We start from the raw sequence: 27,218 nt of genomic DNA on the forward strand, positions 1-27,218 counted from the left end.
TTGGTAGCGCGTGACGACCTTTTGAGCCCGTCCTTGACCTAATTGGAACCCCGTTTCGTCGAAATTGTATATATTCTTCGGACTAATCCCTTCCAACCAACCTCCAACGTGCTCAAACCATGTGATTAAATGCGAGATATCCTCAGATTCGAGTCTCTTCTTATCAATAGGCTTTTGTTTAATCCAAAAGAAGCCTTCCGGAAGGCGTCGTACGAACCGACTTGCCCACATCTTGCTTATTGGAGGTTGACCCGATCGGACTAGAATAGAATTCGCGCAACGTTCGATCTCTTGGAGCGTGCAAGGTGCCCATAGATCGTCGAGTTGCTTAATATATCGGATTAAAGCAGTCTCTTGCACTAAATTTAGGGCACGTTGACCCGATCGCTTGTCCTCGAAGTTTCTACGTTCGTGGAACCGGCGGACGAGCGTTCTATATGGAAGGTTAGACGACCGGGCTAAAGCGCTTAAATTGGGCGTTTGTTGATCGGATACGGTTGCTAAGGCACGTTGAATTCGAGTCTCGAGGTCAGAAGACATATTTAGCCTGTTCTGGTTGAGAGATGGGATTAAAAGGTGAAATATTGACAATTCAATGTGGGTTTGACAAAAAGGGTGGCTGACCAAGACGTAGGCTTGGTCAGTACACCCGAGGGGTCAAAGCGTGTGACAATTATTGTTCGACTTTTGCTCGCCAGGTCAGAAAGCATCCGTGTACCACATTAATCAATACAGTCATGCTCTTCTACTAGATTGTCTGTGATGCTGCGTGTGTCGTAGACACCTCTTTTTGGTAATTAACTAATTCTGGTACCACTTCTCCGAGCATGGTAATCCTTGCAAACGGGATGCATGAGGATGAACAGAACAGAATCATTTGAATTGTAGGCAAGTCCAGGGATACAAATGGCACGACTGTCGCAAAGTACCTTTTTCTGTCATCCACTCTACTGGAGAGTGTGATTGGCGTAATGAAGGTATCTGTGGGCCAATCTGACCCTCATACTCTCTCCAAAGCGGATAAAGACCAAGTTGGTCAACAAAACGACAGTAACAATAAGGCCAAATGTAACGAAAAACCACGTTAAACCAGCCCTTTCAATCCATGGTTTGTGGATGAACACAAAAACCATTGAAATAACGTTGCGCATGAATGTGACACCGACCAGTGCGTTGGCAATTATCTTTTGACGTGTTAGTTTCGGGACTTCGATAAAGGATATTTTGCTATACCATACCTCTGTGTATGAGTCGGTTAGGTACGTCAAAGCAGCGCTGCTAGCTGGCACCATTCCGAATCCCATAAGCGCCAAGCCAAATGCAGGGAGCAGCCAGTGAGTGCCATTATCCAATCCAATCCCAAACATGAAAAGGCCAGCAGGAACGAATGGTGTGAAAACTAGCGGTACCCAAAGCCTCATTTCAGGTTTGAAAACACCCCCATTCCTTCTAGCGAGAAAGAGTGCGAGCCAGTCCATCAATGGCCCACACATGAGGCTTGAAAGACTGACACCAATAAATGGTGGAATCCCCATCAGTCCGATCTCTTGAGCGCCAAAATTATATGGAGGCAGAGTCATCACCGATGAGAGGGTAGTCACCGTCACTGTGGCACAAGTAGTCGTGATACCATATACAACGGCCATGAATAGTATAGCTGGGAAGGTGAACAAGACGACAAGCGGCTCATAAACATGACGCACCACGTGAATAAATGGCGTAGGCGAAACAGCCCAAAGCCTAAGCTTATTCCAGTAGGTCTTTTTTGGGATGGATTGATCAATTCTCATACTGGAAAGCGTTGGATTTGCTTCTTCAATGCTGTTTCCACCTCGTCGTGTTGGTTGTGCTTCCTCGATTCTATCTCCATCCCGTTTCACTTGTAAGTCTTGTCGCTCTTTGTCGACAGGCGGACCCACCCCAGAGCTATCTATGACTTGAACCCCATCAATGTGCCGAAGAAACATTGTTTCTTCGTAAAGAAATACTAACCCAACGAGCCCCGTACCTAATAGGATGGCGACCCACCACCAAACCCAGCGCCATCCCTGAGAAAGGGTAATGTACCCACCTGCAACAGGAGGGAGGCTTGTCCCGACAGCCACAATCCAGTAATATATAGTATTAACCCGTCCCCGCTGATGGACGAAGTAAACATCTGCCACAGTCATTTGCACCAACACCTCTGCCAAGGCCCCAACGAAAGAAACCATTATACTGGGGATCATAAGGTCAAAAACAGATTTCATCTCCGCAAGCCACACACAGAGACCGCATTGAACAGCGGTGCTGAATATATAGACTGGACGACGGCCGAATTTAAGGGCGAAGGGGATTAGTAGTAAAGCACCAATAGCCAGTGAGGCACAACCTGCAGCATAGGAGTCGTTAAGTAATGTAAAGCCGAAACCGAGCTCTCGGTTCATAGGCCCCCATGTGACTGTAGCTACATCAAGCCTTTGGAAATTGTCAGAAAATATATCTCCAGAAGAAGCAGAAAACTTACACGACAAATATCATCAGAGCATAGTAAGACACAAATCCGAAATTCATATTCTTTCTCCACGAAGGCCAATTCTGGTGTTCATCCTTGTTTAGCCCCACGTGTAGTGAATGGAGGGGTTTTGGACACCAACCAGGGGATCATTTGGATCTTTGCTGGGCCTTGGCTGCAAGATAATTTCAGATACCGATTCTGACAAAGCTATCGGCTAGGTAAGTCGCTAGATGTTGAATGATAGTTGCTATATTCACCGACCTTCAATATGCACGTTTCCCGGAGGCCAATTGGATCCCATTTCGTATGGGCTGCGAAGAGATATTCTTCAGCGGACAAGGAAGTAAAAATGGGAATTTGGCCAAAAGTCCTCAGCGAAGAAGTCAATGTGAATATTTTTGAGACGGGTTTAACCTGGATTTATGGCACTGATGGCCCGGGAAAATTATGTTGTGGGGGAAAATTCCGGGAACGATAACGAGAAAGGGTTTTATTCTGTTCACTCCCATCCCAAGTCGAACCAATGGCAATCACTCCGCTTGAACCACGCCAACGAAACTGAGTATGATTAAATGTTGGGCGAAATTGTTCACGAGGCTAGATCTGTATCTTTCAAAAGGTACGGTGTACATACGGAGGATCTTGGGTGTGTATCAGACCCTGTCCTATTCCTGTGGTATTGTACCTAAATGATCAGCCTATAGTTGAGCTTTGGCATGATATCTGAAAATGATCTGTGGAATCTTTCGACGTATGAATTGACACCGTTACAAACAGGAACGCTGTGTTTAAGGTTCTTTGATCAAGGGCATCGCTAGGCGGATACTGCTTTCGACTCTATATTCCCTGATATTGAGGTGGAGGTCCCCCACTCCGAAGCTTCAACAAAGCAATATTGGGAAATATATGGCTCAAGGGCGCAATGGCATCTGATTTGAGGGTACAATCGCATGTGATTGGAGGGCGCAATCGCATCTGATTGGAGGGCACAATCGCATGTAATTGGAGGGCGCAATCGCATCTGATTGGAAAGCTCGTCACAATATCTCGTTTTTGTAACAACGAATTCAGCGTTTGTCGGAAAAGCGTTGGATCGTAGGTTTGGATATGCGCATTATATAACCAGCGCAGTCTCTCATTGATACGACCTGATCTACCACATTACTGTGAAGCAATTGTATCACCTTGATTGTCCCGATAAACTCGCCATGTGCTCAATTGATGAAAACAAGGAGCAAGTAGGCTGGCAGGTGAGTGTTGAGTCGGCATGGCAACATCGCCGAGAAACTATTCCCAGAGAATGGCAGCTGCCCACTTCTATAATGCAGACTCTCGCTTTTCCACTTGACAAATGTGGTAACAACTTATCGGCTATGAGCATTCCTCAAAACTCTGGGATTCTTTCTATTCGTGAACTTATGATTACGGAAGAACTCACCGTGAAGGAATTACTCGCACAGCTTTCATCGGGTGAAATTTCCTCTTTGGAAGTGACTCTCGCTTTTTCGAAGAGAGCTGCACTTGCTCAGCAATTGGTATGGACATCCTTGGGTTGACATGAATTGATTTGCTAATAACTATGTTTTGAGACTTCCTGCCTTACTGAGACTCTTTTTGATGAAGCATTGGCTCGTGCAAAATATCTTGATCAGTGGAGGAGCGATGGCAACCCACTCGCACCTTTGCACGGTCTCCCTGTCAGTCTCAAAGATGGGTTTCAAATAATTGGAACTGAGGCTAGCATTGGATTTGTCTCCTTCCTGGGGAAGAAATCGGTATCAAACTCCCCATTGACCGAGATCCTGCTTGAACTCGGAGCCGTGCTATACGTGAAAACAAACATCCCTCAGACCTTGATGACTGCCGATACCGACAACAATATCTTCGGAAGGACATTGAATCCTCGCAATACATTACTTACTGCAGGTGGCTCTAGTGGAGGGGAAGGAGCGCTAATAGCTTTCAGAGGCTCACCTCTGGGTATCGGGACCGATATTGCGGGTTCGGTCCGCATCCCGGCGTCGTGCTGTGGATTATACGGCTTCAAGCCCACCTCTTGCCGAATACCCTATGGAGGACAGGTAGCTCCCTCGCTGCCCGGGTGCAAACCAGTCACAGCCTCGGCAGGGCCATTGGCGCATGATCTAGAGTCGCTCAGCATTCTAATGAGCGCAGTAATAGGTGCGAAACCTGCAGCATTTGACTCGACGGCCATTGACACCCCCTGGCGCCATGTCGAACGTGACATCAGATCTGTTCTTAGGATTGGATTACTCGAAGAGGATCATCTATATCCCTTTCATCCTCCTATGATTAGAGCACTAAAGGAAGCCGCCCAAAGGCTACAAGCAGAAGGGCATGAAGTCATCCGCCTGAGCTCTGATGAGGGTGGCGTATCTGATGCGAGTCAAATTATCGGAGGTCTCTTCAACCTTCATTCTGAAACATCTATGGAATATATCAGATCCAGCGGAGAACCTCTGGTGCCGTGTGTGGCGAAGGCGTTGCAGAAGACAAACTCTTCTAGCAATAAATTCACCTCAGATCTGGACGGGCTCGACTTAACTCGCAAGTACGCCGCTTTAACCGTGAGACGGCATGAATTTGCAGAGAAATGGAGAAAATTGTGGCTGGAAAAAGGAATTGACGCCGTCCTGGGGCCCTCAGCACAGACCACGGCGATACCACATGACTCCTGGATATGGTCGCCCTATACATCAATCCTCAACCTCCTTGATGTGAGTTTCTGATGAATGCTGCTAAAAGCAAGTACTCATTGAAGCAGTATCCCGCTTGTGTAATGCCATTTGGTCAAGTTTCGAAGTGCGACTTTGAAACCATGGAAATTGCGGAGGAGCAAACTTGTCTAAATTGTAAGCTTCGCGAAAACATGATACCTTCATGCACCTAACACCTAACCGAGCCGCCAGATAATCCGGATAATTTAGAAGGAATGCCTTGTTCAATTCAGGTCTTCACGAACCGCATGAGAGATGAAGAATGTCTCAAGATAGCAGGAGTAATTGACGATTGCCTCAAAAGGCGTTCTGGATACGAATCTACTTGATCACCATCATTTGAATAGACGAGGAACAATTTTATATTTCCCCTCTCCTTCCCTTACAGGATCTCCTCTTGCTCTCTTCTTCTTTCAAAAAGGTCCATGGACCTCGAACCTGTATTCATGATAGCCAGACACGACCCACACCCGTCTCCCAGATTAAAGCATCTAGACTGTCACATCCAGTTTCAGAATAATTTTCCATAGCGGTGTCTCTATCGAAATACCCAGGAGCCTTCCACACCCTTTCCAAAGCATTCACAGTTCGTTTCACGTGACCAGAATGGGATGTCTCCCAAATTCGCAGAAGTTGATCCTGTATGACTGCTTTGGTTTTCGTGTAAAGGGATCCTCCCCGAGAAGAAAGGCAATCCTGAGACTCTCCTGAGTCGGCATTTGGGCAGACTGCGCAACCCAATATAAGCATCGGCCAGCAGATAAACTGCCCATAACGAGCATTTCCATCGTACAGTTCAAGTAAAGCAAGACCTTTCGAGAGCAATTCAGTGATCTCTGGAGAAGAACTGCATATTTCCTGGGGGTTTTCAAGCTTGCGGGCAAAAATTCGCGCTGCCAGAAAATATAATTCGGTGCCAATGTCAGCATTGCTCATATTGTTGTCGTCTTTTGTAAGCGAGAGTTTTCCGAAACGAGATCTGATACGACCACGTTCTAGCCGGTAGATTTCAGCCACGTAACGTAAAGCAAGATCGTGATTGAAGCCAGTTTCCAGCGGGCGCTGTCTGCTCAGCCAGGTCATCTGGTAGATTAATAGAAAGAGTGCCGGAGGTAATTTCCCGAGGACAGGCAGAATTAATGAAGAAGGCCGAGGTTTCGCTTGTTCGTTTTCAATGGCTTTGATATACTTTTCAATTGCTCGACTTGGAAAGGATGAGCAAGCAACACGAACGTCTTTTTCAAAAATGAGCCTGGTAGAAAAATGATAGAGTATGGAATCCAGCGCGGTCCAATGCAAAATTGAAAACTGCAAAGTATCGAATTCCGAAACATCCATTGTTTGTTGTTCTAGAACTCTCGCCAGGGCTGTATAATGTGTCAAGCTTTGGCTGATCGGGGCCAGGTAGAAGTCCTGTAAAAGTTTTAGCACTAGCAACATTGATTTTCTCGGGGACAAACCTCGAAAACCCCCAATGAAAGGCAAGTTGCCAAAATCATATCGCCGCAGTGCTCCGTATGTGATACTCGAACTGCCCGCCGAAGGCCTCGGAGTGCACTTTGGTTGTAAATCAAGGCATATTGTTTGGGAACTATTGCATCCCATGAAGCATGAAGAGCAGCACAGGCGAGCAGAGCATGCATAACCCATTGTTCATTGGACGCAATGGTGAACATGAACGAACTATTGGTGAATTCGGGGTTAGCATCTGGCATAGTCACCAGATGGATAAATTTCATGGAATAGTATTCCATTAACCGCGAATCAATGTCGGATGTTAATGCAGAAAATGCCAAAGGTAGCGGGATGTTCCGAGGAAGACATGGCAGTGGCGCGATGAATGAACCTGTTTTCGACGAGGGCTTTTGAACTCCGTAGACACAATTCTTTTGAAGCTTTTCACACGCCCTACATGTTGGTTTCTTCTCGTCGCATTTTTTCCGTCGTTCCCGACATGAGTGACAGCCCGTCTTTGTCCGCAATCGTGCAGTTCGGATTGACCGCGTCGGCATGGGGTGAAAACTGTTCTTGGTCGGGTCTTAATCATCTCTTCGTCAGATGGATTTTAAGGGGTCGATGGAGAGGTTCAGTGGGTGGAGATGGTGTTCATGACAATCTTGGATGTATTGGCTTTAAAGTGAGATATGAGATGACGTACTTATCAGGAGGATGTCGATTGAATACGGGTGAGATAGGGGGAAAAGGCACTCCTAGCCTTACCCCACTCTCTAAGCGCCACTGCACTTTGGTTTAACTTACACAATATGACGCATAATGGGTCATATTAATTTTCTGTCTGCACAGGCTATATTCGTATAGCCTAGTATGCTGAGGAGACCAATGAGGTCAAGCGGAATCAATATAATGTGGATTGAAAAATGATTGATTTAAGATGCTCCGGGGACTGCTGTTGAAGGACACATATTTTGGGGCGCTTAGAGGATACATGGACCTAGCGAATTCGTGGACGCTGTATACAGTGGCGCGTCAAATGCCTCCGACCACCCATACTGACCGCTATTTTCTGCCATACCAATTCTGCCGGATTAAACCTCATGAAAATATTAAATTCCTAACTAATATTTGGTATACCACCCATAGGAGTTAAGAATTGCTTGTACACGATGTGGTATAGTCTCCGAAAGATGCTCTAATACACTAAAATCAATATCTTGCCACGCAGCCTGAGCTGTATCAATCAAAATATTTAATGTAGTATCATTATTAGGTATATGAAGTAGATGAGGTCGTAGATCATAGATTTTCTGTTTTAAAAGAGTCCAAAGGTTCTCAATTGGATTGAGATCTGGTGAAAATGGAGGCCAGACTATGACCTCCCGTCTAAGCTCATTGCGAATATAATGACGGACAATAATAGCAGTATGAGTTGGAGTATTGTCCTGTTGGAACATCGTATTTGGATCAATTAATAAAGTCGGCAAAATTGTACGGTATGTACGAAGGATAATAAAGCGATTCACACCTCCACCTAGCTCTGGATCACCGTCAAGAGTTAACAATCCAGAACGACGGCGAGAGCCTGAGAAACAACCCCAAAACATTTGCTTACACTGGAATCCTCGATGGGGAGTTGGCATAACTTCTCCAGCTGCAGCTTGGTCTGAGGGTCGAATAAAAGAATACTCAGGACGAAGTCCAATCCTTCGTTCAATTGTACATTCATCTGACCAAAAGACTCGATCAGAATTATCTTTTTGGTAGTGTCGATACCTTTCTGCCCATTCAAGTCGGGCAGCAGCATGCTCAGGTTTAAGATAAGAACGTTTCATAACCCTCCATTTTCTCATATTCTCCAAGCTAAGAAGCCGACTGATAGAGCGTTTTTTGACTTTATGATCTACCTCTTCAAGAAGATCTTCATATTTAACTCGAGGATTTTTATGGACCTTTTGGAGGGCCTTTTGACGGTCATTCTCATCAAGTTTTTTTGGACGTCCACTCCGCTTCATAGATTCCTCTTTGTGTCGAAGCCGTGACTTTAGACAAGTGTATTTGATCGTTGATAAAGGCAGATCAGGGAATTTCTTAATATCATTGTAAGACCAGCTTGCCTCTTCTTTTAAGGTAGTAATCTTAGTGCGGAGGTGGACATCAAGTTCTTGACCTCTTGTTGTGATATAAGGCTGGTGCAGATCAGGAACCAAGCCGTCCCATCGGAATTAATGCCGAAATATCTATATACAGAATCAAGTTGATTTCCAATCAACTTGTTCTTCTCGTTGTATATATAGCCTCATATTTCCCTCTGGATGACAATAACAATCAATCTTCCTTTGATTAACAACAGGTTATGAGCCCGGGAGCAATCTCTCGGGTGCCGTCTCTACTCATCTGAGAAACATCTTATCTATCCATCTTGATTATATATCTACCCCGCTTTCAACTCATCAACTTATCATCATGTCGGCTCTGGTCCATGACTCCCCAGACCGAGCCGTCACGGCCATCGAGCCTCTGACAGGAAGCGACAACTTCGCTACCTGGAAACGTCTCATGACCTCCTACCTCAAAGCGAGACAGGTCTGGGACGTGGTGTCGGGCGACCTCCAGCGTCCTGACTGCCTGTTCAAGTACGCCAAACCTATTACGGCGGACATCCACCCCTTGGTGGAGCCCCACCTCAGCGGGGCGGTGAGGCAGCGCGCCATCGACGCGCGCCTCGAAGTGGAGGTCCAGGCGTTCGAGCGCCACCGTGAATGGTCGCGCCGCGAAGCCGAGGCCTACCATACTATCTTCCGTTACTTGTCCCCCCACATCAGCATTCATGTCGCGGGACTCGAAACATCTCGCGACCTCTGGAATGAACTTGAAGAACGGTATCGGCGGATGGAACTCGCCACGTTCTGCGAGCTGTTCGCCCAGTTGCGTGAGACCACAGGCGAGCGCTGTGGCAGTGCACGCGAGTTTGTCGATCGTGTACGGATGTTAGTACACCGGTTGAATGCTATCGTCCCCGGATCAATCGGCGACCGGACGCACATTGCGATTCTGTTGACTCAGATCGGACCAGAATACATCTTGATTGTAGATGCGATCCAAAATGACAAAGATCCAGTCAACCCGACCACGATCGGAAACCGTCTGGCAAATGCAGAACAGACGGTGCAGCGGAAGGACGCCGCAACGCTCCCGCATGGAGCGTCTGGCGCATCGAATAGCCCTTCAATCAATACCGTGCAGAAGAATACCAAAAAGTGTAACTACTGCAAGAAGCGCGGCCATGTGGTCGCGCAGTGCTGGAAGAAACAGCGAGAAGAACAGCCGTCCAGGGACCATGCCCTGAAGGCCGAACGGAGTGTTTCCGGCTCACCAAGAAGCAATTTGCGAAGTATACCATCAAGCCAGGTGGAAGAACGGCAGGGCCCGCCGACTTCCAAGAGACCGCGGATCAATGTTGTGAGGGCGAGGGTGACGACTCTCTATACCCACGCACCGTCACCCCGGTGGATCCTGGACTCGGCTGCCACCAGCCACATCTGCTGGGACCGGAGCTGCTTCAGCAGTCTGCGGCCCCATCGCGAGATGTTGGACACGGCGGGCGATCCAGTGGAAGCCGAAGGGATTGGGACGGTGAAGCTCACGCTCCGGGGGAAGTTCAACCAACCCCTGGTGCTCAAGAACGTATACTTCGCGCCACGCGTCGGGATGAACCTGATCAGTGTGCCGAAGTTGCTAAGAGACCGCTACTCGGTGGTAGCGCACCCGCAGAACGTCTTTGTGCAACGCCGAGGACGAACGGTGGGGACCGCCTACCATGCGGAGGAGGATCTGTTGATCCTGCGGTGCCATGTGAGCAAGAGATCTCGAGAACGAGTCCAACTGGCGAGGGCGCCGACGACCTATGGCCATGCAGATTCCCTGGAACCGCAGGCGGTGGCCATGGACGTCGACAGCCGTGAAGAGTCAAGTGGCGTAGGATGCGCATCGCCAACCTCTGAACTCGGTGGTGAAGCTGTGATACTCGAAGCAGATGCGGGCAAAGGAGTGGACCAGGCCTCCGAAGCGCTATGGCACGCTCGGATGGGACATCTGAACCGGGGCGACTTGAGGGTGGTCCTCCGGCAGACCGGCACTCCGTACCGACCGCTGACGCAGGCGCAACTGCAGGCAACGCCGCGTTGCCCGGCGTGCATGTCGGGTAAGCAGCATCAGAAGAGGAACTCCCGTGCAAGGCGGCCACGTCTGCATTCAACGAGAATTTTTGAATTGATCCACTCGGACATCATGGAGATGCCGATTGCCAAAGATGGCAGCAGGTACGTGATCACCTTTACTGACGATTATTCTCGGGGCTCATGGGCCTATGCCATGAGATGGAAACATGAAGCGCTGCAGAAGTTCCGACAGTTTGAGGCCTGGGTGCACCGACAATTTGGGGCCCAGATTAGAAGATTTCTTACCGACAATGGAAGAGAATATCTGCCGGTCGGAACACACCTCGAACGCCAGGGAGTTGAGTTTGACACCTCGCCGCCATACTGCAAAGGGCAGAATGGGCTGGCCGAACGAACGAACCGCACTATCCGGGAGCGGATCAACACGCTCCTGTCCGATGCAAACCTTCCTCCTTCCTGGTGGGTCGAACTTATAGATACGGTAGTCTATCTGAAGCTGCGCGCGCCAGCATCAATTCTGCGAAAAAGGACACCGTATGAAGTGATTTATGGGAAGCCGCCCTCGCTCTTGCATCTACGCCGGATCGGCTCTCGTGCCTGGGTGTTGATCCCAAAAGAGCATCGAGCCAAACTCGGACCGAGGTCGTCCGAGTGCCGACTGCTAGGTTATTGTGAACCCAACCAGTACAAGCTGTACGAAATCCACTCAGGAAAGACAATATTCTCCCGTGATGTCGAGTTCGATGAGAGGACCCCCGTGGCGCCACTCATCGAGGGGGAAACAGGCAACGACCTCCCGGACAACGCTCCTCCATCATCTGTCTTTCCACCAATGCCAAGTTCAGCCAGCGAGCTGCCAACACCTCCTGCGTCGCCATTACCTCGGTCGAATGAACGAGAGAAGCCGCCATCTGAGCGCGAGGATGAGACACCTCCAGTGATCAATCCAAGCCAACAGGAAACCGACTTGACATCGGATCTTGGGTATTCGATGTATGGTCGCAGACGAAGACCATCACGGCGTCTCCTGGAATCGCTGGGGAAGGTGTACTCGGCAGGCGCATTGAATACTGCACCGGCCAGACAAGCCGACCCGGCAACCTTCCGCGAAGCTGTGTCAGGCCCAGACCAGCTAATCTGGTGGGCCGCCATCCAGAAAGAATATGCGTCGCTTCTCGAACACGGAACATGGGAAAAGGTTCGGCGGGAGGACATCCCCGCTGGGGATCATGTGATTGGGTGCAAATGGGTCTTCAAGACCAAAACCAACGGAACGCGCAAAGCGCGACTGGTCATCAAAGGCTACCGGCAGAAACATGGCATCGATTATCACGAAACGTTTGCGGCTGTGTCGCGCATGGACTCGGTCCGCTGCATCGTCGCCAGCGCCGTGTTGCGCGGATGGAAACTCCACCAATTCGATGCGGTTACCGCATTTCTCCATGGAGACGTCGATTCGTCTATCTATATGGAGTTGCCCGAAGGCTTTGAAGAACCAGGGTACGTGTGTCGGCTGCGCCGTTCACTGTATGGGCTGAAGCAGGCCCCGCGGATTTGGTACCAATGCGTCCACCGCGTCCTGGCTTCTCAGGGCTTCACTATGGCCCAATCGGACAACTGTGTTTTCTGGAAAGCGGACTGCGTCGTTTGCGTTTATGTCGATGACTTTCTAGTTGCTGCGGCAAATACGCACGAAATTGAACAAGTACAACGAGCCTTACAAACCGAGTTCCGATTGAACGATCTGGGCATCCCTCGTTCGTTCCTCGGGATCGAGTTTGACTATCACGTTGATGGGTCCGTGTCTATTCACCAACATCAGTACATCCAGAAGGTGCTCTCCGACTTTGGCATGGAGAGTTGTCAGCCGAAGTCTACGCCGATGAATCCTAAGCAAAGCCTGAATACTCGCCCAGAGGAGGAACCTCCGGATGAAGAAGCAAAAGCTCGCTATGCAACTGCTATCGGCTCGCTCATGTATTTGATGGTTGGCACGCGACCGGATATTGCGTTTGCGCTCGGAATGTTGAGTCGCTTCACATCCCGGCCGCAATCGCATCACCAGGCCGCACTTCAGCGACTGCTTCGCTACATCAAAGCCACGCAATCTCACCGTATCACCTACCGAAATGGTCAATTGATCGGATACACTGACGCCGACTTCGGTGGCTCCGTCGTCACGGATGGAGCATACTCCACGTCTGGCTACGTGTTCCAACTGGCGGGAGCGCCGGTTTCCTGGTCGTCCAAACGTCAGGGGGAAGTGGCCACGTCCACGACTCATGCCGAATACATTGGCCAATACAATGCCATTTTACATCTACAGTGGCTCCGCACCTTTCTAGGAGAAACAAATCTGTATCGGTCTCCGGTCACTAATATCATGGCTGACAATCAATCCGCTATTGCGCTCTCCCGCAATCCCGAATTTCACAAACGGACCAAACACTTCAATGTCAAGTTCCATTATCAGCGGTCGGTGCTGAATGCAGGAGAAATTGACCTGCAGTATGTTCCCACTGAGGAGCAGGCCGCGGATGGTCTCACCAAGCCATTAGGGCCAACGTCCTTTGCCAAGTTCTGTAGTCTTTTGGGAATCGACGTATCCAAAACCTAAGGCAACAAGCATGACAGCGCAGGTGCTCTTTCCACTTTCTTTTCCCACGAAGGTTTTTTGAGTGGTTTTACCGAGGCCTGACTGCTCTGCTCAATTCCAGTATCGCCCTGCCAGCAGGACGATTCTGAGGGGGAATGTTGTGATATAAGGCTGGTGCAGATCAGGAACCAAGCCGTCCCATCGGAATTAATGCCGAAATATCTATATACAGAATCAAGTTGATTTCCAATCAACTTGTTCTTCTCGTTGTATATATAGCCTCATATTTCCCTCTGGATGACAATAACAATCAATCTTCCTTTGATTAACAACAACTCTGAGTCTCAGAGAATGGTGTCAAGCTGGAGAGGAGTGGTTTACCACTATTCCTCTCTAGGCCTAGTGTGAACAGCGCCCGCCCGCATTTTCCATGTATTCCCCCTGAGAAGTAGAGATAGTTCTTCAACCAGACATCAATTCCCAACTCTCTCTAATCGGACATCCTTGATACTAGCTCGTACGCAAATCCCTAAATGCGACAGAGCCCTATTCAGGGGAAATGAAAATGAGCTCTACTCAAGAGAAAAACGATCTTGAACAGGCTTCTCACTCAACAAATGAACGACCCGACTACCACATTATCTCGCGTTTCTTTATACCTTCAGAGTTCAATCTCACCTCTACTTTGGAACTACTGCTATCATATCAAACGGTTCTGCAAGCCGATATCAACCTAGCCCGGCTTTTTGAATTTCCGCTCGCTAGCGATCATAAAGCCGCCGGCCTTGCTTCACTTTTCACCTCAACTGAGCCATGCGTGTTGGGAATCGAAGAGATAAGTGACGCTTCTATAAGTTGGGCAGATGTCGTAAGATCTCCCTTATATGACGCCGAGCTACAGGGAAATGGCACATACCATGTTCGGATTCAGAAAGGAAACGCGCTGCTGGAGTTGTCGAAAGTGGACCACGACTTCATTGGTACGAAAATTCCTCGGCAGCTTGTAGATCCCCACTCATACTTGAGCGATTTGGTATCAGAGATCACTGCCACCCAGTCCACATTCGAGCACATTACGAGCTGGCAGGAGATAATTGTCCAATGTTTGTTCTCGTTCAAGGTCGCCTATTCCAAAGCATTTGAAAGCTAACGACATACATCTTACTGTAGTGTCTATCGCAGCCAAAGACCTTCTTGCAAACCTTACGGAAAGAGTTGAAATCCTTAAAGAAAAACACAGTGCCTTGGAGGCCCATACCGGCAATCAAAAGGACGGTACAAACGATGACAGAGACCGTCTTAAGGATCCCAGACATGAGCTCATTATTTCGACTTCATGCACAGGTCCGGAGTCCATCGATAAATCGGAATCGATGTCGAGAAGGCGACAACTACAATCCGCATCCCTGCATTCCCCACCCAAGAGTGGCTTCAAGCTCATACCACCGTAGCAGGCGTCAAGATCTGGGGCCATGATACATATGGATACATCTACAGCGATGAGATCAATGCTGCCTTCTCGTCTTTCTTGGACTACCCCGTCGCACTAGTCTACAAGGGTCCAGAGCCCCGCGTAGTTCAAGGCAACGGCTCACCAGACCGTGTAGGTCGTGTGCAAACGATCAATTTCCCAGACGAGTTTCCCGTACTCATTGCCTCGGATGCGCCGCTCAAAGAGTTGAACACACGCTTAATCAGTAATGGTGTGGATCCAATTACCATCGAGCGCTTTAGGCCTAATATCATCGTACGTGGTGAAAAGCCATGGATTGAAGACCTATGGAAACTGGTGCGGATTAAAGCTACCCCTTCGAAAGATTGGTGCGATGATGCTCCACAGGAGGTAGAACAGGAACCTCTGTTCATGGATATCGTGACACGGTGTGGAAGGTGTCAGGTTCCAAATGTTGATCCGGATTCGGCGGTTAAGCATAAGAAGCAGCCGTGGGATACGCTTGTTTCGTATCGGAGGGTTGACGCTGGGCTTAAGTATAAGCCTTGTTTTGGGATGATGGGTATGCCGCGCAAGGAAGGAGTTGTTGAGGTTGGGATGCGTTTTGAGGTTTTGGAGGAGACTACTGAGCATCGGTATATTATGTAGAATGCTTTACGCTTGTGAGAATAGAAAAGCCTTTGCGGATATTATGTGATAGCTAATTGTAGTTTCTGACGCAATGCTAATCTCATTTTATCATCCGACCCGTATTAGACATATTATTAGGCACATATTTGACTGTAGTGGTCCACTTTCCCGAATTTTCGACCCAAATGCAAATGCAAATCCAAGCTCCAACCTCACTCTAGAATCCTGCAAAGGATCCAAAGATGGTTGCAAAGCACTTCGTAGCTGCGATATTCTTTATCACCCGAAATACAAGTGCCCACCTCAACATCATGTCGAGTAAGATGGCAAGTCACATCGCTGTAAACGCGCACTGTTTTGTTTATTAGTTACGGAGACCATAATAATCCAAAACGAGATAAATTAACGACAAGAAACTCACATGTGCAGTTATTGATAGCATATTCGAAGCTAACAGACTTGACCGTACCGGCAGCATCAGGGAAAGTGTTGCATTTGTTGACGTAGTTCCCGTAGACGCCCAATTCGCCCATATTCTGCTCCAAGCACCTGGGCTCACCGAAAAGGCGAAACTGAGCATAACGGGTATTGGGGGGAGTAGCAGGAGATGGTGCGGCAGAGACGCCCACTGCAAGGGCGAGGACGGAGGCAATCAGAGTGGCGAACTGCATTTTGATGAAGCAAGAAGTGGAGGTTTGTTTTGAAATTCAGTCCAGTAAAAGAAAATGAGTTGTAGAGTTGATATGAAAAAGCGTTGATATTTGGGAATTCAGATGGTTTGTATACCTCTTCTTTGAGGCGTAGTGAAACATAGATCTTTGCCTCTTCATGGCCTATCTTGGCGTTGAAGGCCTGATTGGAGATAATGCGGGACTTGCCGTAGATCACTTGCTATGACCGACAACAGGATTGTACATCCCGTGAGCAAGAGGTATGTCTCACTACTCCGCTCGCCCTTAAGTACATTCCGCATGGTCCTAGACCGCCTATATGGATAATATGAATAGACACGAGAGTCCAAAAATTACTACATAGAAATGATATAGAAAGTGTAGCGATAATTGACTCGATCAGAAATGCGCACAGCCATATTTACTCTACTTTGCTTGCTGTATCTGGGTTCGTGTGAGCTGCCCCAGCTTTAGGTTTTCCCGTACTGTATTGGCATGGGGGGCGGTTCTATTTGTATCCTAGTGAATTCTCTTAGCTACAAATAACATGGGTTGACTTTGATTACGACTCATCTTAAGACAATACACCACCATGTAAGCAAATCCGAGTCATCTATACTATTTTTACATGAGAGAAGACAGGTTGCCGTGATCTGGGCCTCTCGGCTACGAGTTGTGTTCTCACCTGAGTTGGAGTGGGGAATGAGTAAGACTGAGCCTTACATTTGAACCACAACTCATGTTTTGAGTAAGCTTGAAGGTAGTATTAAGGTTGGTATAGTGATCAGGTTGTTCTAAATTGTTCCCTTTCGCTGTCTGATCGTATGAGAGGCAGGCATATTGATGCTACGTGTTCAATGCTTCGCTATCTTCCTATCAGCCTCGCCGACGTATACACATAGGCACATGAGAGACATACTTATGACAGACCAGCAAATAGACACATTAACTCTAAGGCTGAACTCTCAGGCTGGGCTCTAGTTCACCCTTTGCGACGGATGAGTCTGTCATAGGCGTCGAGGCATCTATCAGTGTGAGACCTATCACACAAAAACCAGTGGCACTATCTTTTGACCAGCCCTTATGCCACGGGGTATTGTTATTTCGATCGTACATATTATCCCCTCTGGTACTGCAAATAGGGACCGAAAGTATGCGCCTGCACCCGCGGCCATAACCAGCTTCTCGAAGATATAAGAACCATACGGAGCTAAGAAGAGAGATCCTCAGCCCAGAACCTTTGGTCCAATTTGTCAATAGCGATAATGTTCTTCTGTAGACCAATTTCTAATGTAACCTCAGCATACACTTTTGTCCCGTCAGTAATGCATTCTTCAGCCGCGGAAACGTCAATAATGTCAGCATCGGGCTGGATAGCGCTGTTGAGCGCGATATCCCTCAAGTACTCGGGGTTTGGAATATCTGATACATTTTCCATCATTCGGATCTCCTGGCAATGATAGCAAGACAACATAGCATAGATAGCCATAAGATACTTTGGCGTCTCGCACTTCCACGGGATTAGATCACGATCGGGATCGACATCCTGTGCCTTACTGAGTTCAAAAAGGATGAAGGCATATTTGTCTGAACTGGCGTTGATGTCGGTATTACCCTAGTAGTGCCCGGACCTTAGTTTTACTGCTTTTAGTTTAATACCTTGTTCTGTAAACTCCGCATTCTGTTCCTCCGGCATAAAAAGTTCGCCGTGCCTTTTTTATACCCTCTTCGTTTCTTCCTCTCTCTACCTTTCTCTATCAAGCACTGGCCTTTGGCTTTCACTTTACCGGAGATGCTGCTTGCTCTGCTGTTCTTGCTCTTTGGGCAGAATGGTAGTCGTATCACCAGTATGTAAGTTAGTGCCAATACTACTATACTCTTCCCAAAGAGCGTGGCTGTATATAAGGCTACGAAGATATCTAGACATCCGCTACTAGTGAGCCTTGTTTGTCTTTGATTCCGCTAGACTTAATCCCAGCTGAAAAGTTCTATTATGCCCTTTATGCTGTATACCCTGCTCCGTTTACCCTATACGAGGTTATATTGTAGAGTCCCAGCATCACAAATGGTTCTCGATTGCCTGGCACGAATAATATGATATCCAATTGTTATTATTGACGGCTTTTTTTGGTTTCTCTATATTCAATCGATATATTTCTGAAAACATAGCATGGCGATATAGGCTAATAATAGAAATACTGTACATAACCCTGACTTTGATCGATGCTGTATCTCGCTGCTACTCTTCGACTGTAACTACGGAAACCACACTAGGTTCATTACCTGATGGCCACTTGCGAGATGATACGATGGACTCCGGTCGATGGGGGTGACTGGAATGATGTCCAAAGGACGGTAGGTAGAGACACCCTCCGGCGCGCAAGCGGGGTGTATTAAGATTAATCTGGACAAAATCAAGCTTTTCAAAAACCAAATTAGCCGGCTATATACGCGACATTCTTAATAACAATCTTGAGTACCAGAAGAACTCCGCGCTAGGTGACTAGTCAAAGATGAAATATAACCAATGAATCACATCCCTAATCAGCTCCACTGTGGATGGGGGAGTTGGCTTCGACTGGCCACAAGCATATTCACCGTCGCAAATGTCGCACCGCCCATGATTTCCAAGACAGCAACATCTGCCATGAACTCTTTCGAAATCCAGTTGCATAGCTCTACGGCCAATAATGAATCTACCCGATACGTACTCAACGTAGCATCTTCGTCGACAGTTGTATCCTCTGGTATCAGTCGGTAGGAGTGGATCATCTTGTCAATTAGAGCCTGGCTGACTGTTTCTCGTCCTTCCTGTAAAGACGTTGTTTTTGAAAATAGACTTCTCACGCTGACCTCTCCTGTAGACTGACTAACATGTTCGAGAGATATCCGTTCGAGCTTGAGTCGAGATGAAATAGGCTTTTCGAGAAGGTCACCTATATCAGATCCACTGGAGGGCGAAGTGACCGGCAGCCCCAATAATATTTGTGCACATGTTGGAGTGGAAATTGCCCGGTCGGGATTGCAATACAAAGAGAGCAAGGCTAAGTAATGCGACCGTGATACCGGGGCGAAGGAGCTCTTCTTCATTACCTGATCGAGATATCCGTCTGTCTCCACCAGGATACCATCATCGACCATGATACCAAGATCCATCGAAATGACTTTCTTACCTTGAGCCACTTTATGGCGAGCAAAAGAATCCAAGTAGCTACATCCCGCAGAGTAATTGGATTGGCCTTGGTTGCCAAAAATCCCACTCAATGAAGAAAGGAGAATGAAGAAATCGAGATCCGAGGGGAGATTTCTTGTTAGATGCTTCGATCCCAGCCCCTTGCATTCCACCGCCGGTCGCCAATCATCATGGCTCATATCGCCAAAGAGGCCATTCCGGAGAACCATGGAGCCTTGTACGCAACCCCGAACCGGTGGCATATTCCCGGAGACTTCAGTCATTGCCTGGCGGACGGAAGCCGCGTCCATCAAGTCACAGGGTGGTGCATGAACTTTCACGCCCTTTTTCTGTAGTTCCTGAATAAGGTCCAGTGCTTTTTGTGTTTTAGGCCCCGAACGTCCTAGTAAAACCAGGTTGCGGGCGCCATGATCAGCCATCCATTGGGCCGTGACTCGACCTAACCCTCCCAGTCCACCAGCCAGGACGTACGTTGCATCAGATCTCAAGGTAAATGAAGTTCGGACCGCTAGGACTGTCGGAACTACAGCGTTCGCCGCCAAATCGATCACAAGCCGTCCAGTTGTAGTTCCATCTTGTATAGCCTGGAAGGTCTTTTCGATAGCAGCTGCATCTTGCACCTGAGAAAGCTTTCCAGGAGAAAGGTAACCAGCCTTAACAAGGGACAGAATGTTCTGGATCGCATGTTGGACCATATCAGGTCTCTCATTCATCCAGCTGACAATATCAAGACAAGTAAAAGACACCTGCCGGGCCGATTGAGACAGCAGGATGGGCGCGCTGGAGGGCGCTGAGCTCAGATGAATCAATTGACCATACCGCGAAATACAGTCGCAAGATAGGCGTTGGACGTCTCCGTCGATGAAATTTACAACCAAGTCTACTCCACGACCTTGCGTCGCTTTTCGGACCCCACGCGCGAAATAGGTATCTCGACTGCCAAAAATGCGGTCTGCAGGAATTCCATATCTCTCTATCAAAAGTCTTTTCTTCTCTGCGGTACTCACAGTTGTATACACTTTGGCACCAAAATATTTTGCAAGCTGAATTGCGGCTTGGCCACTCGCACCAGCACCGGCGTGAATGAGAACACTTTGGCCTCGTTGCAATCGGCCAACTTCAACTAGCGCATGCCACATAGTACCGAATGCCACAGGGATAACTGCGGCATCTGTGAAAGACAGCTCGTTTGGAAGACGGCATAATGTTTCTGACTTGACTCGGATTTTGGTTTGGAGTTTTCCAGAACCAAAGGCAAGGACACGGTCACCAACGGAGAAACCTGAGCTCTCGCCTGCCTGAACAATAATACCCGCTGATTCAAGACCAAGTGCTGTATTGGGAGCCCTGTCCAGGGCAATGGAGACGTCAGAAATGCTGGTGCCGGCGGCCTTATTGTCAACATATACCTCGTTAGCCAGGAGTGGGGAGCTACTGTCGTCAGCACTGTCGGTCCAGTGCAAAGAAGAAAGAAGACCCAGCGAGCCCACAGTAAGTTGCACTCGGCAAAGCCCCTGCAGTGGTTGATCGGCCAATTGATAAGGCTGGGAGGCGCTGTATAGCTCTTCAGTGACTTCGGGAGCTAACTGAAGACGTGGAACATGGAGCTGGCCCTGAATTTCGACAAATTCAGGCTCATATACAGGCCGAGACAGGTCAAGTAAAAATCTATCAATGATAGAAACAATGTGCTGTTCATGGCGAGCTTGAAATCCGTCGTCCATGTCGAGAGCTAAAGTACAGATCCGTCGGCTAGTCTTTTCACTTCGCAGACTGCGAGCCAAGCCATCCACAAGGCCATATTCTGGAGTAACTGACGCTTTGCCCCCTCCAGCTGTGACCCAGAGAATGGATTTACATTCACTAAGCAGGTGCTGAATGTGACCGAAAGTTCCACGACTCATACTACTCAAGATTGGGTTTTCCGTTTCGCCTAGAAATACAAGCGTCTCTCCTGCAATGTTCGCAATCGATCGCGAGTCTTCGAGGAGTCTGGTTGAGATTCTTGATTCTGGATACCGGAAGTGGAGGGCTTTGGTTGTTTGCGCAAGAAGATGCTCCTGTGCTGCCGAAGTGGGATCAACGATGAAGCAGAAAGAAGGTACAGGGGGTGCTGGATTGCCAGCTGTACCGACAATAATACAGGACTCTTGGCATTCGGAATTCTGATATTCAGGGAAGATGATTTCGACTCCCCGGAAACCAGTCTGTTGCAGCACAGTGTTCCACTCAGGTAGTGTGAGGGCTGGGCTCCACAATCTTCCTTCATCTACTCCGTTCCACCAACCTTGCATTAATCCAGCAATAAAACCTGGTCGGATGATTTCCGGACGAGTTACTTCGAACAGCATTAATTTCCCTTGAGGCTTCAACAGGGAGCGGACGTTTGTCATTGTCTGATTCATTGATGGCGTTGCATGGAGGGCATTTGCTGCGATGATCAAGTCATATGATTCGAGCTCAAATCCTTGATTAGCAGGATCTTGAGTGATGTCTAAAATTTGGAATTCCATGCGAGGGAACTGGTGAAAACGCTCCTCTGCTTTTTCAAAGAATGCAGCCGATATGTCTGTGTAGTGATAGCTTGCATACAAAGCATCTTTCTCTCGAAGACCAATATCTGTCGACATGGCTCTTAGCATCTGAATAGTGGTACCCCCTGTACCGGCGCCAACCTCCAGAATTCGCATTGTAGGGCTCTTGCGAGCCAAGGCTTGTAGATAACGCCCCCATGGGCCAAAACAACCAGGTCTGTTGTTGAGCTCGGTATATGTCTTCGACATGCGATCACCGGTAAAGATAAACTCTAGGGGGTCTTTCTCCCCTCGAAGAATACTAAGGAGATTATGTCCGGTGTGAACATACATTGCCCCCAAGTCATTTGCCGCAGAGATGCGGTTGCAGGCGGCTTCAAAGTAGGCTGTGTCATGTAGAAGATCTTTCCACTCGGGGCGAGCGTTGGGTAGTTCTCCAGATTGGAACTTTCTCTGCTGCAGTTGAGCCCACTCTATGTATCGTTGGATATGTGGAATGGTAGACCTGGGGCCCATCGGATTGGCAGACAATGAAGCGAGAGAATCGTCTAAAAATTTGTATTGGATGAAGTTTACATCACGGAAATATTGTATTGGCTCGGCTTCCTGAGGCCTTGCCGGGGCGCAATACAGGGCCAACTGTGCTGGATTCATTGACTCCACATCGGGCAGATATTCGATTTGATAAATCGGTAGTTCATTTGTTTCTTTCTGGTTTGAATTTTTGCCATCTGCCACAGTGGTGGTTTGAAGTCTTTGTACTTGAACCAAAATGCGGTTCCTTTGTTCATCTGTGGCACTAATGTCGAAATCATTCCCGCGGGAGTGCATTGTAATGACACTGGCTGAAGCTTGAACCTGTGTCGCTGAAGGCCCACTCAAGCCCTCCTTCGCAATCCATAGACGCCCAACTCCAGTAGGTAAAGCAGTTGACGCATTTGACCCACTGCTTCCAATCAAAGCAGCGCTGCTAAGTTGGAAAATCCCGTCAAGGGTGGTGGGATGGATGACGTGAGGCTGAGGGTATTGACTGGCTGGCCACTGGAATACCTGGACACTCGATATCGCCTGCCTCAAATTGCATTTGGGATCAAGTATTGTTTGGAAATTCGGACCAAATTCGTATCCATGGCGATGGAGAGTTGAGTACAAGGAGTCTGAAGCAAGTTCGCTGGTGCATCCACTAGCGATGTCATTGTGTGTTTCTAACCAGTCATCCAGTATTGCATCCGCCGGGCCGGTATAGTTCAGCTTAATGCGACCGTAACAGTTCTCGTTCCAGTTTTCGTTCTCATAGGAAAATAAACGAAACTCCATCCACGGTTCAGGAATGCCGTTCTCAGTCCTCGTTCGTAGCAGAAAGCTAGTCTCAATTCCATCGGCGTCTCGAGGGATCGTAAGTGCACGATGGAATGTCAAATCTTCCAGTTCAAACCCAGAGACGCAACGAGCGGGATCAGCCATCTGATGAGCAGCTTCAATGGCCATCACAACCATGCCAGCGGCAGGGTATAGTAGTACACCTTTCACGACATGGTCTTTCACCCAGGGCATATCTGTCAAACGAATATGATTGGTCCATCTTGCTTCGAGATGATTCCAATCTGCCACTGGTTTTCCTAAAAGATCAAGACGACCACCTCCAAGACGGATACGCTTGCTCAGTCGTCCTTCTCGCCAGTATGAAGTGGAGTGATTGAACTGGTAGGGTGGTAGGTCAACAAGCAGGTGATGTTCCTTTTTTTCAGAATCACAGATCTGATTCAATATGCCGAGGGCGACCGAAACACCTAGTGAATAAAGATTTCCAATAGCGCTCAAGAACGTATAGATTGCATGCTCTTGTCGACGAATAATTGGAAAATAATTTATGTCCTTGCCCCAGGTCAGTAGCTCCAACGTGTCTCGAACAGGTCCTTGCATCGCTGAATGGGGACCGATTTCAACTAAAATATTGACCCCTGGCCGACCCCGGTGACTGCAGTCTAACTTTTTGCGGATTTTGCTTCCAGGATCTGTACAGACACCAAAAATTGCCTTAGTAAATTGAACTGGAGAGACAAGATTAGCAACCCAATAGTCAGGCTTCGCTAATTCTGCTGCTTCAACGGTCTTCCCTGTAACAGAAGAGACCATTGTTATATCCGAGAATGGCTTGGAAACTAGTTCGCCGTCAAGTCCCTTGAGGTGTCGTCGATAAACTTCGGAAATTTGGTTCATTTGAGCCGAATGATATCCCACAGGCACCCGCAGCTTGCGCGAAAAGACTTTGTCCGCATCGAAGAGAGCCTGCAGTCGATCCACTTGGTTTGCATATCCTGAAATAGTGACACTCTTTGGACTATTGACGCAAGCAATGCCAAGGATCTGAGACGTCTCTGTCTTGATGACACGGTCGACATAAACTTGAGCTTGCGCATCAGAAAGTCCCACAGCAAGCATTGCCCCGGGCTGGGAACTTGCTTTTGCCAGCTCTCTGGCACAAAGACCTCGAAAATAGGCAATCCTCATGGAATCAGACAGGGAGATAGCTTTGACTGTATATGCGGCGGCGATCTCTCCAGAAGAGTGCCCAATAACCGCGGCTGGGTGCACATTGAGCTCATCTAGCAGATCAACCAGAGCAATTTGCAACGCGGTGTTAGCTGGCTGAGCTATTTCAGGTTCATTTATGCGGCTTTCATTTTGGGGTTGAAGTAGTTCAGTTACCAAAGACCACTGACAGCCGAAAGACTCCAGCGCCTGCTGACATCTCCCAATACTTGCCCGATATCCTGGATACCGCAGCAGCTCTCGCCCCATTTCCGCCCATTGAGCTCCTTGGCCTGTGAATACGAATCCCAAAACCGGTGATTGCTGATTATTAGAGGCGGTGGATATCTTCTGGTCCATATTGTATAGATCTTCCGGGCTGGACGCAAGCCAGAAGCTCTTGTAAGACATGACAGTTCGACGTGTATTCAATGTGTGAGCCAGATCATTGATGAACTGTTGAAAATTATCTTCCGGGAAAGACAAACTGTCAAAATATGCTTTGTAGGCTCGTACCATATCCTTGAAACCTGCCTTGGTTGTCGCAGAGATTGTAAGTAGCTTTGGGATGGAAAGAATACGACTCTGCTTGCTCAATGAAACACTATATTGCTTTGGCTGCATCGATTTGCTTTCGACGGTAAGATGATTTCCTTTCAGTCCACGCTCACAGAGATAGTTGTAGGCATCATCAAGAATCGCATGGGCGTTTGATCCTCCTACGCCAAAGGAATTAACCGACGCCCTTCGCAGACCCGGTGTTGGCCATGCCATAGCCTCCAACGGAAGGCAGAGGTTATGTAGCTGCAAGTCGATCCGCGGGTTTGGCTTCTCGAAGTTTGTGTTTGGAGGAATTATCCCCTTTTCCAGGACCATGATAGTCTTGATAAGAGCAGCTATGCCACTAGCACCCTCAAGGTGACCAATGTTTGATTTAACTGATCCGACAATTAGGGGATCAGTAGGAGACCGAACGCCTCGGAAGGCCTCCCCAATAGCATCACACTCGATTGGGTCACCCACGGGAGTTCCTGTTCCATGGGCCTCAAAGAAGCGACAAGGCTCAAGGCTCAGTCCAGCTTTCTCATAAGTTCGTCGGATGAGTTCTGTCTGAGAAGCACCGTTAGGTTGCATAATGCCCGATGCAGTCAAGCCATCTTGGTTGGAACCAGTAGCCCGAATTACGGCTCGGACGGTATCGCCATCGCGAAGAGCGTCTTGAAGACGTTTAAGTACCACGACTCCTGTCCCTTCACCTCGACTGAAGCCGTTGGCTCGATGATCAAAACTGTAACTTATCGAATCAGGGGAAAGCATATTGACGTTTGATTCAACCTGCACCATATCTGGGGATAAGAGAAGATTGGTCCCGGCCGCAATTCCCATGTCAGCCTCTCCGTTCACCAATCCTTGACAAGCCATATCCAGGGCTACTAAGCTGCTTGAGCAAGCTGTGTCGATATTCACACTGGCCCCTCGCCAGTCAAAGAACCAGCTCACACGATTCGCAGTCATGCACATGCTTATGCCAAGTACGTCATAATCAGTTGTATTTTCGATTTCTTTGAGACGCATGAGCCGATAATCACTGCCAAAGCATCCCACGTGCACTGATGTTTGTGATCCGGCCATTTTGTCCATTGGAATCCCCGCTACAGATATCATCAGCGCTAGTCTAAGCCGCGTAGCAACATTGAGAAGACTGCTTACCATTTTCTAACGCCATATAAGTTACTTCCAACATATGCCTTTGTTGCGGATCGAGAGCCGCTGCCTCATCACCTGACAGAGAGAAGAAAGCAGCATCAAATAATGATACATCTTCTTCTAAGAAGCATGCACCGCGTGATGTCACCTGGCCTCGACGGTATTTGTCCGGATGGTACCATCCAGATACATTCATGCGGTCGGCAGGCCACTCAGTCATGGCACATCTTTTTTCCACGAGTAATTTCCAGAATTGCTCATCATTTACTGCTTCTGCTGGAAATCGATATGAATATCCAACAATCGCAATATCTCTATCTGTCTTGTTGTTGGTTGTATTGCCGCTTTTTTCGGAAGGGATATCTTCCTCGCACATGAAAGGAGCCATAGCGTAATATGTGGTAAATGGTAAGAGGGGTGAGGAGGATCCGTGAAGACAATAGGTATAAAGCTTATAACCTCGTGATAGATAAATAAAAGGTCACCGATAAAAGGATCCTTCACTTCAGGTTAGATTTGAGATAGGGTGATAGTCACGGCACTAGCATAGAGTGACTGACGACTACCTATTCAGGTATCTTTCAGGGTTGGACATTATGTACATACCCAGTATTTTTATTTATTGATGACATTGTCTATGACATATGGTCACAATGGGCCTGAAGCTGCCGGCCTGAAGCTGCCGGCCTGAAGCTGCCGGCCTGAAGCTGCCGGCCTGAACCTGCTGGCCTGAACCTGCCGGTCTGAATTAAAGTTGAAGAAATCAGGCCCCCCATTACATGACTTGGTAATCAGCCAATTATGCCAAGAAAACTGGTGGGTAGGATCTGGCTTTAGAGAGAGCCGTCTCTTGAACATACGTAAACTACGAGTCTCGTTCTTTGGAAACGTCCATGGATATGATAATTCATCCCAAGGTTTCCTTAAGTGATATATATGAGGTAAGGCAACATTACCGAAGCGCACATGTGCTGCATTTTGCTATGACGTGGAGCTCTTTGCTGTATACTACTGGCTTATACGCTAGTAAT

General features: G+C 48.1%; 8 protein-coding genes across 8 annotated transcripts; 2 read left to right on the forward strand and 6 right to left on the reverse strand.

Moving 5' to 3' along the window:
- Positions 1-947: 947 nt before the first annotated feature.
- Positions 948-2,553, reverse strand: N7478_001465 (uncharacterized protein; the record flags this gene model as incomplete). Its single annotated transcript, XM_056917680.1, has 3 exons — positions 948-1,184; positions 1,239-2,457; positions 2,507-2,553. 3 exons carry the CDS (start codon positions 2,551-2,553, stop codon positions 948-950), a joined length of 1,503 nt encoding a protein of 500 aa, XP_056785560.1.
- Positions 2,554-3,705: 1,152 nt separating this feature from the next.
- On the forward strand, positions 3,706-5,564 carry N7478_001466 (amidase; the record flags this gene model as incomplete). Its single annotated transcript, XM_056917681.1, has 4 exons — positions 3,706-4,032; positions 4,087-5,235; positions 5,268-5,370; positions 5,428-5,564. The coding sequence occupies 4 exons, from the start codon at positions 3,706-3,708 to the stop codon at positions 5,562-5,564; spliced, it is 1,716 nt and encodes a 571-aa protein (XP_056785561.1).
- Positions 5,565-5,679: 115 nt separating this feature from the next.
- N7478_001467 (uncharacterized protein) lies at positions 5,680-6,950 on the reverse strand (the record flags this gene model as incomplete). Its single annotated transcript, XM_056917682.1, has 2 exons — positions 5,680-6,648; positions 6,696-6,950. 2 exons carry the CDS (start codon positions 6,948-6,950, stop codon positions 5,680-5,682), a joined length of 1,224 nt encoding a protein of 407 aa, XP_056785562.1.
- Positions 6,951-7,811: 861 nt separating this feature from the next.
- Positions 7,812-8,705, reverse strand: N7478_001468 (uncharacterized protein; the record flags this gene model as incomplete). The annotated part of the gene is made up of 1 exon (XM_056917683.1): positions 7,812-8,705. One exon carries the CDS (start codon positions 8,703-8,705, stop codon positions 7,812-7,814), a length of 894 nt encoding a protein of 297 aa, XP_056785563.1.
- Positions 8,706-14,032: 5,327 nt separating this feature from the next.
- Positions 14,033-15,568, forward strand: N7478_001469 (uncharacterized protein; the record flags this gene model as incomplete). Its single annotated transcript, XM_056917684.1, has 3 exons — positions 14,033-14,570; positions 14,638-14,742; positions 14,919-15,568. The coding sequence occupies 3 exons, from the start codon at positions 14,033-14,035 to the stop codon at positions 15,566-15,568; spliced, it is 1,293 nt and encodes a 430-aa protein (XP_056785564.1).
- A 194-nt stretch (positions 15,569-15,762) lies between these two features.
- N7478_001470 (uncharacterized protein) lies at positions 15,763-16,221 on the reverse strand (the record flags this gene model as incomplete). Its single annotated transcript, XM_056917685.1, has 2 exons — positions 15,763-15,902; positions 15,972-16,221. The coding sequence occupies 2 exons, from the start codon at positions 16,219-16,221 to the stop codon at positions 15,763-15,765; spliced, it is 390 nt and encodes a 129-aa protein (XP_056785565.1).
- Positions 16,222-17,431: 1,210 nt separating this feature from the next.
- N7478_001471 (uncharacterized protein) lies at positions 17,432-17,662 on the reverse strand (the record flags this gene model as incomplete). The annotated part of the gene is made up of 1 exon (XM_056917686.1): positions 17,432-17,662. One exon carries the CDS (start codon positions 17,660-17,662, stop codon positions 17,432-17,434), a length of 231 nt encoding a protein of 76 aa, XP_056785566.1.
- A 1,103-nt stretch (positions 17,663-18,765) lies between these two features.
- Positions 18,766-26,575, reverse strand: N7478_001472 (type I polyketide synthase; the record flags this gene model as incomplete). Its single annotated transcript, XM_056917687.1, has 2 exons — positions 18,766-26,132; positions 26,191-26,575. 2 exons carry the CDS (start codon positions 26,573-26,575, stop codon positions 18,766-18,768), a joined length of 7,752 nt encoding a protein of 2,583 aa, XP_056785567.1.
- Between the last annotated feature and the right edge of the window lie 643 nt (positions 26,576-27,218).

Source organism: Penicillium angulare (genome assembly GCF_028827245.1).
Source record: "Penicillium angulare strain IBT 27051 chromosome Unknown utg000001l_segment0_segment0, whole genome shotgun sequence".
NCBI lineage: Eukaryota > Fungi > Ascomycota > Eurotiomycetes > Eurotiales > Aspergillaceae > Penicillium > Penicillium angulare.